Source organism: Ascaphus truei, unplaced genomic scaffold (assembly GCF_040206685.1).
Source record: "Ascaphus truei isolate aAscTru1 unplaced genomic scaffold, aAscTru1.hap1 HAP1_SCAFFOLD_1736, whole genome shotgun sequence".
Lineage (NCBI taxonomy): Eukaryota > Metazoa > Chordata > Amphibia > Anura > Ascaphidae > Ascaphus > Ascaphus truei.
In genome coordinates, this window is record NW_027454632.1 from 1 (window position 1) to 12,500 (window position 12,500).

The 12,500-nt window shown below is 65.8% G+C and overlaps 2 protein-coding genes across 2 annotated transcripts in view; one reads left to right on the plus strand and one right to left on the minus strand.

Annotated features, from left to right (window-relative positions):
* Nucleotides 1–6: 6 nt before the first annotated feature.
* On the plus strand, nucleotides 7–6,193 carry MRPL45 (mitochondrial ribosomal protein L45). Its single transcript, XM_075581949.1, has 6 exons — nucleotides 7–82; nucleotides 608–706; nucleotides 3,323–3,371; nucleotides 3,490–3,639; nucleotides 5,548–5,718; nucleotides 5,923–6,193. The coding sequence occupies exons 1-6, from the start codon at nucleotides 78–80 to the stop codon at nucleotides 6,022–6,024; spliced, it is 576 nt and encodes a 191-aa protein (XP_075438064.1). The 5' UTR covers nucleotides 7–77; the 3' UTR covers nucleotides 6,025–6,193.
* Nucleotides 6,194–7,845: 1,652 nt separating this feature from the next.
* Nucleotides 7,846–12,500, minus strand: part of LOC142476783 (metabotropic glycine receptor-like) — a 45,751-nt gene continuing 41,096 nt past the window's right edge. Inside the window, 4 exon segments of the mRNA XM_075581950.1 lie at nucleotides 7,846–10,538; nucleotides 11,337–11,483; nucleotides 12,035–12,140; nucleotides 12,330–12,468. Of these exon segments, the coding sequence (XP_075438065.1) occupies nucleotides 7,944–10,538; nucleotides 11,337–11,483; nucleotides 12,035–12,140; nucleotides 12,330–12,468 (2,987 nt within the window). The 3' untranslated portion in view covers nucleotides 7,846–7,943.

Sequence of the window (12,500 nt, forward strand, 5' to 3'; positions counted from 1 at the left end):
ATGCCCGCGTCTCCTCGCTCTCCAGGGAGGGTCTGAAGCAGAGGACGGAGCAGCTGAAGCAGAAGGCGACCTCTCAGATGGCGTATGTCCTGAAACTGACCGTCCCAATCCTGTCGCTATTCCATTCCCCACCGCCCGATCCCCGGCACTCAAGGACCCCACGCCCGATCCCCGGCACTCAAGGACCCCACGCCCGATCCCCGGCACTCAAGGACCCCACGCCCGATCCCCGGCACTCAAGGACCCCACGCCCGATCCCCGGCACTCAAGGACCCCACGCCCGATCCCCGGCACTCAAGGACCCCACGCCCGATCCCCGGCACTCAAGGACCCCACTGCCCGATCCCCGGCACTCGCCCCCCACCCCCACTGCCCGATCCCCGGACCCCCCCCCCCCCAACTGCCCGATCCCTGGCACTCCCCCCCCCCCCCCCCCCCCCACCATCCGATCCTTGGCACTCAACCCCCAACCATTGTCAAATATCCCCCCCCGCCCCACCCGATTCCAGGTACTCTTCTCCCCCCCCCCCAGTTCTCCCAGTCTCCCCCTCACATTAGTGGGGTGCTGTTACAGTATAATGAGGGCCTGTCCTGTCTCTGCTCCCAGACTCCGGAAGATTAAGGAATATGACCATGATTTCACCACCAAGAGCTTCCCTGAGAAGGCCCAGGAAATCTTCATCGCAGCCCACGAGTGTCTGACACAGTGAGAGCTTGGTATTCTGCACTCTCCCCCTCCTCTCTCTCTATCCCCCCCCTCCTTTCTCTCTCTCCCCCTCCTCTCTCTCTATCCCCCCCCTCCTTTCTCTCTCTCTCTCTCTCCCCCTCCTCTCTCTCTATCCCCCCTCCTTTCTCTCTACTCTCTCTCCCCCCTCCTCTCTCTCTATCCCCCCCTCCTTTCTCTCTCTCTCTCTCCCCCCTCCTCTCTCTCTATCCCCCCCCTCCTTTCTCTCTCTCTCCCCCCCCCTCCTTTCTCTCTCTCCCCCCTCCTTTCTCTCTCTCCCCCCTCCTTTCTCTCTCTCCCCCCCTCCTTTCTCTCTCTCCCCCCCTCCTCTCTCTCTCTCCCCCCTCCTCTCTCTCCCCCCTCCTTCTCTCTCTCCCCCCTCCTTTCTCTCTCTCCCCCCCTCCTTTCTCTCTCTCTCCCCCCTCCTTTCTCTCCCCCCCTCCTTTCTCTCTCTCCCCCCCCTCCTTTCTCTCTCTCCCCCCCCTCCTTTCTCTCTCTCCCCCCCTCCTTTCTCTCTCTCCCCCCTCCTTTCTCTCTCTCTCCCCCCCTCCTTTCTCTCTCTCCCCCCCTCCTTTCTCTCTCCTCCCCCCCCTCCTTTCTCTCTCTCTCCCCCCCTCCTTTCTCTCTCTCCCCCCCTCCTTTCTCTCTCTCTCCCCCCCTCCTTTCTCTCTCTCTCCCCCCCTCCTTTCTCTCTCTCCCCCCCTCCTTTCTCTCTCTCCCCCCCTCCTTTCTCTCTCTCCCCCCCTCCTTTCTCTCTCCCCCCCTCCTTTCTCTCTCTCTCCCCCCTCCTTTCTCTCTCTCTCTCTCCCCCCCTCCTTTCTCTCTCCCCCCCTCCTTTCTCTCTCCCCCCCTCCTTTCTCTCTCTCTCCCCTCCCTCCTTCTCTCTCTCTCCCCCCCTCCTTTCTCTCTCTCTCCCCCCCCCCCTTCTCTCTCTCTCCCCCCCTCCTTTCTCTCTCTCCCCCCCTCCTTTCTCTCTCTCTCCCCCCCTCCTTTCTCTCTCTCTCCCCCCCTCCTTTCTCTCTCTCTCCCCCCCTCCTTTCTCTCTCTCTCCCCCCCCTCCCTTTCTCTCTCTCTCGCCCCCTCCTTTCTCTCTCTCCCCCCCTCCTTTCTCTCTCTCCCCCCCCTCCTTTCTCTCTCTCCCCCCCTCCTTTCTCTCTCTCCCCCCTCCTTTCTCTCTCTCTCCCCCCCTCCTTTCTCTCTCTCTCTCCCCCCCTCCTTTCTCTCTCTCTCCCCCCCCTCCTTTCTCTCTCTCTCCCTCCCTCCTTTCTCTCTCCCCCCCTCCTTTCTCTCTCTCTCCCCCCCTCCTTTCTCTCTCTCTCCTCCCTCTCCTTTCTCTCTCTCCCCCCCTCCTTTCTCTCCCCCCCCCTCCTTTCTCTCCCCCCCCCTCCTTTCTCTCTCCCCCCCTCCTTTCTCTCTCCCCCCCTCTTTTCTCTCTCCCCCCCTCTTTTCTCTCTCCCCCCCTCCTTTCTCTCTCTCCCCTCCTTTCTCTCTCTCTCCCCTCCTTTCTCTCTCTCTCCCCCCCTCCTTTCTCTCTCTCTCCCCCCTTCCTTTCTCTCACTCTCTCTCTCCCCCCCTTCCTTTCTCTCTCTCCCCCCTTCCTTTCTCTCTCTCCCCCCTTCCTTTCTCTCTCTCCCCCCCTCCTTTCTCTCTCTCCCCCCTTCCTTTCTCTCTCTCCCCCCCTCCTTTCTCTCTCTCCCCCCCTCCTTTCTCTCTCTCCCCCCCCTCCTTTCTCTCTCTCCCCCCCACCTTTCTCTCTCTCTCCCCCCCACCTTTCTCTCTCTCTCCCCCCCCTCCTTTCTCTCTCCCCCCCTCCTTTCTCTCTCCCCCCCTCCTTTCTCTCTCCCCCCCTCCTTTCTCTCTCCCCCCCTCCTTTCTCTCTCCCCCCCTCCTTTCTCTCTCCCCCCCTCCTTTCTCTCCCCCCCCCTCCTTTCTCTCTCCCCCCTCCTTTCTCTCTCTCCCCCCTCCTTTCTCTCTCTCTCCCCCCTCCTTTCTCTCTCTCTCTCCCCCTCCTTTCTCTCTCTCTCTCCCCCTCCTTTCTCTCTCTCCCCCCCTCCTTTCTCTCTCTCCCCCCCTCCTTTCTCTCTCTCACTCTCCCCCCTCCTTTCTCTCTCTCACTCTCCCCCCCCCCCCCTTTCTCTCTCTCACTCTCCCCCCCCCCCTCCTTTCTCTCTCTCACTCTCCCCCCCCCCTCCTTTCTCTCTCTCACTCTCTCTATCCCCCACTCCTTTCTCTCTCTCTCTCCCCCCTCTTTGCTCTCTCTCCCCCCTCTTGCTCTCTCTCCCCCCTCTTTGCTCTCTCTCCCCCCTTTCTCTCCCCCCCTCCTTTCTCTCTCTCTCTCTCTCCCCCCCCTCCTTTCTCTCTCTCTCTCCCCCCCTCCTTTCTCTCTCTCTCTCCCCCCCTCCTTTCTTTCCCCCCCTCCTTTCTCTCTCTCCCCCCTCTTTGCTCTCTCTCCCCCCCTTTCTCTCTCTCCCCCCCCTCCTTTCTCTCTCTCTCTCCCCCCCCCCCTCCTTTCTCTCTCTCTCTCTCCCCCCTCCTTTCTCTCTCTCTCTCTCTCTCTCTCCCCCCTCCTTTCTCATCTTTCTCCTCTGTTTATTACAGGTTTGAGCGGCACAAGCTGCACACGCTGGTGACTGAACGCTGTTATCCTGTAAGTGACCTGTCTCCCGTGTGTGTGTCTGGGAACGTCCCGGTCAGCGCTCGGACGGCCTTGTGTGTGTGTGAGACTGTCCCGGTCACCCTGACCTCCCCCTCTGTCCCCCCCCCAGGAGATGGTGCGGGGGAACCGTTACCGCACGCTGCGCTGGCGTTTCCTGGGCTCGCTGGAGCCCCCGCGCGTGGTGCAAATCCGCTGCCATGAAATGATCACCAAGGGCAACATGTACGGCCAGGTGACGGTGCGGATGCATAACCAGCAGGTGAGAGCCGGCACCAACCAGAGGTCTGCGGGCAGTGTCTCCCGCCTGTCGCCTCCTCTCTCTCCCACCCCCTCCCCTCTGTCCCGCCCCCTCCCCTCTCTCCCGCCCCCTCCCCTCTCTCCCGCCCGTCGCCTCCTCTCTCTCCCACCCGTCGCCTCCTCTCCCGCCCGTCGCCTCCTCTCCCGCCCGTCGCCTCCTCTCTCTCCCGCCCGTCGCCTCCTCTCTCTCCCGCCCGTCGCCTCCTCTCTCTCCCGCCCGTCGCCTCCTCTCTCTCCCGCCCGTCGCCTCCTCTCTCTCCCGCCCGTCGCCTCCTCTCTCTCCCGCCCGTCGCCTTCTCTCTCTCCCGCCCGTCGCCTCCTCTCTCTCTCTCCCGCCCGTCGCCTCCTCTCTCTCTCTCCCGCCCGTCGCCTCCTCTCTCTCTCTCCCGCCCGTCGCCTCCTCTCTCTCTCTCTCTCCCGCCCGTCGCCTCCTCTCTCTCTCTCCCGCCCGTCGCCTCCTCTCTCTCTCTCCCGCCCGTCGCCTCCTCTCTCTCTCTCTCCCGCCCGTCGCCTCCTCTCTCTCTCCCGCCCGTCGCCTCCTCTCTCTCTCTCCCGCCCGTCGCCTCCTCTCTCTCTCTCCCGCCCGTCGCCTCCTCTCTCTCTCTCCCGCCCGTCGCCTCCCCTCTCTCTCTCCCGCCCGTCGCCTCCCCTCTCTCTCTCCCGCCCGTCGCCTCCCCTCTCTCTCTCCCGCCCGTCGCCTCCCCTCTCTCTCTCCCGCCCGTCGCCTCCCCTCTCTCTCTCCCGCCCGTCGCCTCCCCTCTCTCTCTCCCGCCCGTCGCCTCCCCTCTCTCTCTCCCGCCCGTCGCCTCCCCTCTCTCTCTCCCGCCCGTCGCCTCCCCTCTCTCTCTCCCGCCCGTCGCCTCCCCTCTCTCTCTCCCGCCCGTCGCCTCCCCTCTCTCTCTCCCGCCCGTCGCCTCCCCTCTCTCTCTCCCGCCCGTCGCCTCCCCTCTCTCTCTCCCGCCCGTCGCCTCCCCTCTCTCTCTCCCGCCCGTCGCCTCCCCTCTCTCTCTCCCGCCCGTCGCCTCCCCTCTCTCTCTCCCGCCCGTCGCCTCCCCTCTCTCTCTCCCGCCCGTCGCCTCCCCTCTCTCTCTCCCGCCCGTCGCCTCCCCTCTCTCTCTCCCGCCCGTCGCCTCCCCTCTCTCTCTCCCGCCCGTCGCCTCCCCTCTCTCTCTCCCGCCCGTCGCCTCCCCTCTCTCTCTCCCGCCCGTCGCCTCCCCTCTCTCTCTCCCGCCCGTCGCCTCCCCTCTCTCTCTCCCGCCCGTCGCCTCCCCTCTCTCTCTCCCGCCCGTCGCCTCCCCTCTCTCTCTCCCGCCCGTCGCCTCCCCTCTCTCTCTCCCGCCCGTCGCCTCCCCTCTCTCTCTCCCGCCCGTCGCCTCCCCTCTCTCTCTCCCGCCCGTCGCCTCCCCTCTCTCTCTCCAGCCCGTCGCCTCCCCTCTCTCTCTCCCGCCCGCCGCCTCCCCTCTCTCTCTCTCCCGCCCGCCGCCTCCCCTCTCTCTCTCTCCCGCCCGCCGCCTCCCCTCTCTCTCTCTCCCGCCCGCCGCCTCCCCTCTCTCTCTCTCCCGCCCGTCGCCTCCCCTCTCTCTCCCGCCCGTCGCCTCCCCTCTCTCTCTCCCCCGCCCGTCGCCTCCCCTCTCTCTGCCGCCCGTCGCCTCCCCTCTCTCTCCCGCCCGTCGCCTCCCCTCTCTCTCCCGCCCGCCCGTCGCCTCCCCTCTCTCTCTCCCGCCCGTCGCCTCCCCTCTCTCTCCCGCCCGTCGCCTCCCCTCTCTCTCCCGCCCGCCCGTCGCCTCCCCTCTCTCTCTGCCGCCCGTCGCCTCCTCCTCCCCCCTCCCTGGCTCGCCCTCCGGCTCATCGCTCCCCCCTCCCCCCTCAGGCTCTGGTGATCTATGACCGGTTTGGACGGGTGATGTGCGGCGGAGAGGAGCCGCGGGACGTCCTGGAATACGTGGTGTTTGAGCGGCACGTGGTGAATCCGTACGGCGCCTGGAGGCTGCACGCCAAGATCGTGCCGGCCTGGGCACCGCCCAAAGAACCCATCGCCCGGGTAACTGGGGCGGGGCCTTAGTGAGAAGGGGGCGGGGCCTTAGTGAGAAGGGGGCGGGGCCTTAGTGAGAAGGGGGCGGGGCCTTAGTGAGAAGGGGGCGGGGCCTTAGTGAGAAGGGGGCGGGGCCGGCAGTAATGAGATGCGGGTATACTCGGCTGCGTGCGCCACGTCTCCCGGCTTAACCCCGTGTTCTCTGTGTTGCAGACGGTGTTGTTACCGGGTCCTGCGCTGGCGCCGTGGCAGGAACTGGACGAGCTGAGGGAGCCGGGCGCGGAGCCTCCACACTTCCAGCACCGGCGCAAATAACCAGCGCCTCCCCTCATCTCTTCCTCCCCCCTCCCCCCCGGCTCAAGCACTCTCCCCCTCTCTCCCCTCCACCATCGGCTGGAGGACCCCCCCTGCGCTGGCGGGTGCAATGCGCGATGTCCACGTGTGTATCGTACGCGGCTGGGATTAAATCGGCCAAACTATTAAAGATGTCAGCAAAATGTGTCAGAGAGGCGCGTGTGGGGGAGACCCGTGTGACCTGGGGGTGCGGGAGTGTTAGTGTGTGGGGGAGCTGGGGGCACACGCCGTGTGGGGGAGCTGGGGGCACACGCCGTGTGGGGGAGACCCGTGTGACCTGGGGGTGGGGGAGTGTTAGTGTGTGGGGGAGACCCGTGTGACCTGGGGGTGCGGGAGTGTTATGGTGGGGGAGACCCGTGTGACCTGGGGGTGCGGGAGTGTTATTGTGTGGGGGAGACGCCGTGTGACCTGGGGGTGCGGGAGTGTTAGTGTGTGGGGGAGACCCGTGTGACCTGGGGGTGCGGGAGTGTTATGGTGGGGGAGACCCGTGTGACCTGGGGGTGCGGGGGTGTTATTGTGTGGGGGAGACCCGTGTGACCTGGGGGTGCGGGAGTGTTATTGTGTGGGGGAGACGCCATGTGACCTGGGGGTGCGGGAGTGTTATTGTGTGGGGGAGACCCGTGTGACCTGCTTGGGGGAGGATCTGCATGAGCACTGGAGGGGTATAAACTGGGAAGACTGGTACAGAGAGAGGTTCTCCTCTACCCCCGCCCCCCCTCGCTGTTCTCTGCTCTCCCCCCCTCACCCGTCGTCGCTGTTCTCTCCCCCCCCAATCTCTCGGTATTTCCCCCCCTGCTAATTTTACCTGTTTGTTATTTACTGGTTTTGATGTCTGTGTTTCCCTGGCATCCTTTCTCGCTGTGTAATGGGTAGCGGCCATTTTAAATTCCCTGCGAGATCAGTGCTCTGCAGCTGCCCGCGTAAAAATGTCAGACGCACGAGGAACAGCGGTGAAAAAAACGGAAACTTTTATTATTTAGAACGAGAAGATTCAGTAACAAAGGATCATTTCTACTCCGGAACTTTCTGTGTGCTTCCGATCGCAGAATAAAGTCATTTTACCGAAAGCCGTCCTCGCACGGAACCTGCCCCAGTCCCCCGCCCTCGCACGGAACCTGCCCCAGTCCCCCGCCCTCACCCGAAACCTGCCCCAGTCCCCCGCCCTCGCACGGAACCTGCCCCAGTCCTCCGCCCTCGCACGGAACCTGCCCCAGTCCCCCGCCCTCACCCGGAACCTGCCCCAGTCCCCCGCCCTCGCACGGAACCTGTCCTCACCTGGAACCTGCCCCAGTCCTCCGCCCTCGCACGGAACCTGCCCCAGTCCCCCTCCCTCACCTGGAACCTGCCCTAGTCCCCCGCCCTCGCACAGAACCTGCCCCAGTCCTCCGCCCTCGCACGGAACCTGCCCCAGTCCTCCGCCCTCGCACGGAACCTGCCCCAGTCCCCCTCCCTCACCTGGAACCTGCCCTAGTCCCCCGCCCTCGCACGGAACCTGCCCCAGTCCCCCTCCCTCACCTGGAACCTGCCCTAGTCCCCCGCCCTCGCACAGAACCTGCCCCAGTCCTCCGCCCTCGCACAGAACCTGCCCCAGTCCTCCGCCCTCGCACGGAACCTGCCCCAGTCCCCTGCCCTCACACGGAACCTGCCCCAGTCCTCCCCCAGGTCCCGTCCTTTCCCGGAACCTGTCCACACCTGGAACCTGCTCCCGTCCTCACACGCAACCTGCCCCCGTCCTCCCTTAGAACCCGTCCACACCTGGAACCCAGCCCCATCCTCACAGAGCCCTCCCCCCCCCCACAGTCACGCCCCTCCCATCGCCTGTCCGCCCCCGGGGTCACTCGACCCTCCTGCTGCGTTGTGTCTGGTGGTGAGTACACACTTCACTGGAAGTCCCACGGACACACCTCTGCGCTCCTGGAGGAATCCGTGGCCCCTTCCTGCCCTTCCCAGGGGCAGATCTGTGCCGGCCTGCGCGTGCCTGCACTGCCACGCTCTGCCCCAGGACGGGGGGCGACTCTGTGCACCTGCCCCCCTCCTTGCCCCCGCAGGGAGTGGTGACGGGGTCGGTTGCGCGGTGTGGGGGGGTACAGGTCCCCCATGCGACCCTCGCTCTTGCTCAGGACCTTGGAGAGCGGCCGGCGGTCCTCGCCCGCCCAGCTCCGCAGGGAATCCTGTTTACTCTGCGACTTGACGAGCCGCCCGTGGGCGACCGGGGTGGGCTCCCAGGGGCCCGCCTCCCCCGGACCCTTACCCTCGGGCTCCCAGGGGCCCGCCTCCCCCGGACCCTTACCCTCGGGCTCCCAGCTACGGCTCTCCGTCTGGCTGAGGCCCCCGGGGGTCCCCTCAGAGTCCAGACTCTCCCAGGGGCAGAGCTCTGCCCTCCGGACCACCTCGAGGTCTAAACTGTCGGACGTCTTGGACCAGGCCCCCCCGGCCTGGAAGGTCTTGCTTTGCGATTGGCTCAGTGGCCCCGGGGAGCCCGACTCTCCGCTCTCGCAGGGGCTCACCGTGTCCCGCCGGCGCCCCAGTTCCTCCAACTTCTTGGCCAGGCTTCGTTCGCTCAGGCCCCCGGGGGCCACAGACCCAGAGCCTTGACCGACCCCCTCCACATCACCAGCCTCCCAGGGGCAAATCTGTGCTCTCAAGCTCCCCCTCTCCTCCACCCCCCAGGGGCAAATCTCTGCCCTCGGGCTCCCCCCCTCCTCTCCCTCCCAGGGGCAGAGCTCTGCCCTCCGGCTCCCCCCCTCCTCTCCCTCCCAGGGGCAGAGCTCTGCCCTCCGGCTCCCCCCCTCCTCTCCCTCCCAGGGGCAGAGCTCTGCCCTCCGGCTCCCCCCCTCCTCTCCCTCCCAGGGGCAGAGCTCTGCCCTCCGGCTCCCCCCCTCCTCTCCCTCCCAGGGGCAGAGCTCCGCCCTCGGGCTCCTCTCCACGCCCCCCCACCCCCGCGGATCCCTGCGTCCCTCGTTGGGTGGGCTGTGGGAGGCCGGGCAGCTGTCGGATTTACTGAGTGGCCCCTCGGGGCCCTCGCTGTCCGTGCTCTCCCACGGGCAGATCTCGCTCCTCCTGCTCTCCACGCTGTCTGACTTGTGGGGGGCCGCCCGGGGCCCCTCCATGCTCTCCCACGGGCAAACGGCCTCCCGCAGCTGGCTCATTCTCTCCAGACGGCGTGCTGGGGTGGTCTCCTCGCTCGTGGTGGGGGGAGGAGGCCGTTCCTCTTGACCCCCGCTGACCTTCACGTGCCCTTCCTGCAGGGGGGGAGTGCAGCCCGCGCTCCTCTTCTCTGCCAGCTCCTGTGTGGGGGTCTCGTGCTTCCTGCGGTCAGAGGGGCTGCTTCCTGCTTCTAATGGGCATTCCTCTGCCCCCCTGCGTCCGTCTGGACCCCCTGTGGGACCCTCCTTTTGCTGCCTCTCCCTGCGCTGTCGCCCTGCTGCTGCCCCTTTAAATGCCCTGACTGCCATGACCAAGCTCTTCAGCGTGCTCTTGGGGGGCCCCTCTGTGGCCCCTGAGCCTGCATCTTTGGCCCTCATCCCCTCCACGTCCCACAGGCAAATGCCAGCTGCCCCCGGCGTCACGTTGATGGCAGAGGCGTCCCCTGCATCTTGCGTGACCCCCAGGGGCCGCGCACTCCTCTGCCCCCCCTCCCCCAGGGGCTCCTCGGGGTTCTCCGGGCTCTGGTGCTTCCCCACCAGCTCTCCTTCCCACCCGTGGGCGGCGTGCGGTTTCCCAGCGGCGCGGGAGCTGCCCTTCCCTGGGGCGTAGGTCACGTGTCTCTGTGCCCTGCTCTCGGACGGCGGGGGCAGCTCCTGCAGCTCCCAGGGGCAAACCTCCGCCTTATCAAAGCTGCCCCCCAGCAGCGGGTTGCTGCTCCCCTCTGTGGCTCCCGTGGCCTGCTCCGTGGGAGTCTCCGTGGCGCCGATCAGCGGGCCTCTCCCGCTGGCGCTGCCCACCAGGCTGCGGGATTTCTGCAGGGGATGCACGGGCAGCGGCGTTTTATCTGCCAGCAGGTTGTGGGCGCTGACCGACTTGCAGACGAGGGGAGGGCGGGGGAGGGAGTCGCCACGCGAGCGCAGGGACACGTTCCGGGCCAGGTTGTGCCGCATCAGGGAGTGGCGCAAGGAGGCGTCGCGGGCCGAGCTCTCCAGCCGCGGCGAGGAGGAGCCGGCGGCGTCGCGGGCCTCGGGCATGTGATCGTAGGTGCTGTGCGACTTGCGCAGGGAGAGGACCCTCTGCCGCAGCGACTCCTCCCGCGTCTTCACGCTGCCGCCGTCCTGCCTCCGCCGCTGCCCGCCGCCGGGCACCGGAGAGCCCTCGCGCCCGCACTGCCGCGTCACGGACTCGGGGATCTCGGTGATGCGCTTCATGATGGAGCGGCCCAGCCCCCGACGCGAGCTGCGCTTCTTCTGCAGGTGCGGGTTGTTCACGGTCATCTTCTTGTTCTTGTGAACCTCCAGCTGGGCATACAGCTTCTTCAGCTCGTCCTGCGGGGCGAGAGGGGGGGAGGCGTCGCGTGAGGCCTGGCCACGGACGGGTGCGCTGCGCCTCGCTCAGGGCTGCGGGTGTCGGACGTGTGCGAGGCACGCGGTGCCGGCTGGCGTGTACCATGTGTTAGGCGTGTGGGCTATGTTTGGCACGTGCCGGTGACGTGCAGGGTGCGCGCGCGCGTAGGGCGGTAACGTGGTGTGTGTGCGCGCGTAGGGCGGTCACATAGTGTGTGTGCGCAGTAGGGCAGTAACGTGGGGTGTGTGTGCGTAGGGCGGTCACATAGTGTGTGTGCGCAGTAGGGCGGTAACGTGGGGTGTGTGTGCGTAGGGCGGTCACATAGTGTGTGTGCGCAGTAGGGCGGTAACGTGGGGTGTGTGCGCGCCGTATGGCGGTAACGTGGGATGTGCGCGCCTTATGGCGGTAACGTGGGGTGTGTGCGCGCCGTATGGCGGTAACGTGGGATGTGCGTGCCGTATGGCGGTAACGTGGGATGTGCGCGCCGTATGGCGGTAACGTGGGGTGTGTGCGCGCCGTATGGCGGTAACGTGGGGTGTGTGCGCGCCGTATGGCGGTAACGTGGGGTGTGTGCGCGCCGTATGGCGGTAACGTGGTGTGTGTGCGCGCCGTATGGCGGTAACGTGGGGTGTGTGCGTGCCGTGTGGCGGTCACATGGTGTGTGTGCTTTACGGTGGTCTCGGGTTGGGCGTGCGCTTGGCGTGTGGCGGCCTGACGCTGTGCGTGTGCTTGGCGTGTGACCGTCTCGTGCTGTGCCCGTGTGCTTGGCGTGTTCTTACCCGGATGTCGTCCGGGTCCAGGCTGTGCTCGCTCCACGCGGACGTGATGCTGCTGTTCAGGTTGGATCGGGACCGGCGCAGGTCCAGCTCGTCCTCGTACACCTCGGCGGCGATCTCCTCCCGTGGCGGGGCCCCTGTGTGCAGGAACTAACAGAGCCGCTCACAGCCAGGGGCCACGGGCACCGTGGGGGGAAGGGGGCTCCGACAGGAGGAGCGCAAGACTGGGCATACGGGGGTGGCGAAGGGGAACGGAGGTCTGTGTATATATATATACACACGCACGGACACACACACACACACACACACACACAGTGACACACACACACATACACAGTGACACACACACACATACACAGTGACACACACACACACATACACATACACAGTGACACACACACACACGGACACACACACGGACACACACACACACACACACACACACACACAGTGACACACACACACACATACACAGTCACACACACACACACACACAGTGACACACACACACACACACACACACACATACACAGTGACACACACACACACACAGTGACACACACACACACACAGTGACACACACACACACACACACACACACATACACAGTGACACACACACACGCACACATGGACACACGGACACACACACACGTTCATGCAGTCGCACATGTATACATACATGCTCCTGGCAGGCGTTACCTTGGGTACAAACAGCAGGGTGAGTGTCATGGTGACGGTTACATGCGTGTGGATGAAGAACAGAAGCAGCGTCCAATCAGGATGCAGCGAGGGGACGATGACAAACCTGGAGCGGAGGAGACACGCAGGGATGTGACGTCGCCTGTCCGGGGACCCCCAGGGTGTGTCCAGTGTCTGATAACCTGAGACCACCCGAGGGCGACGCTAGGTAGCGATGTATCGCCGGGGGGGGGGGGGGGGGGATTAGTTACATCATTGGGCTGTATGCAGGGTGACCTCTAACCCCTGACCTCACCTGAGCACGTGGAAGGCGGCGGACACCAGCATCTCGTTGTGCGCCGCGAGTCCCATGTAACGCGGCTCGTGGAAGGCGGAGGGGACAGTGCGGGCTCCGTAACACAGGACACTGCCCCAGCACAGGAACAGCAGCTCGGCTGGGGGCGAGAGAACGGCGTGTCACACTGTC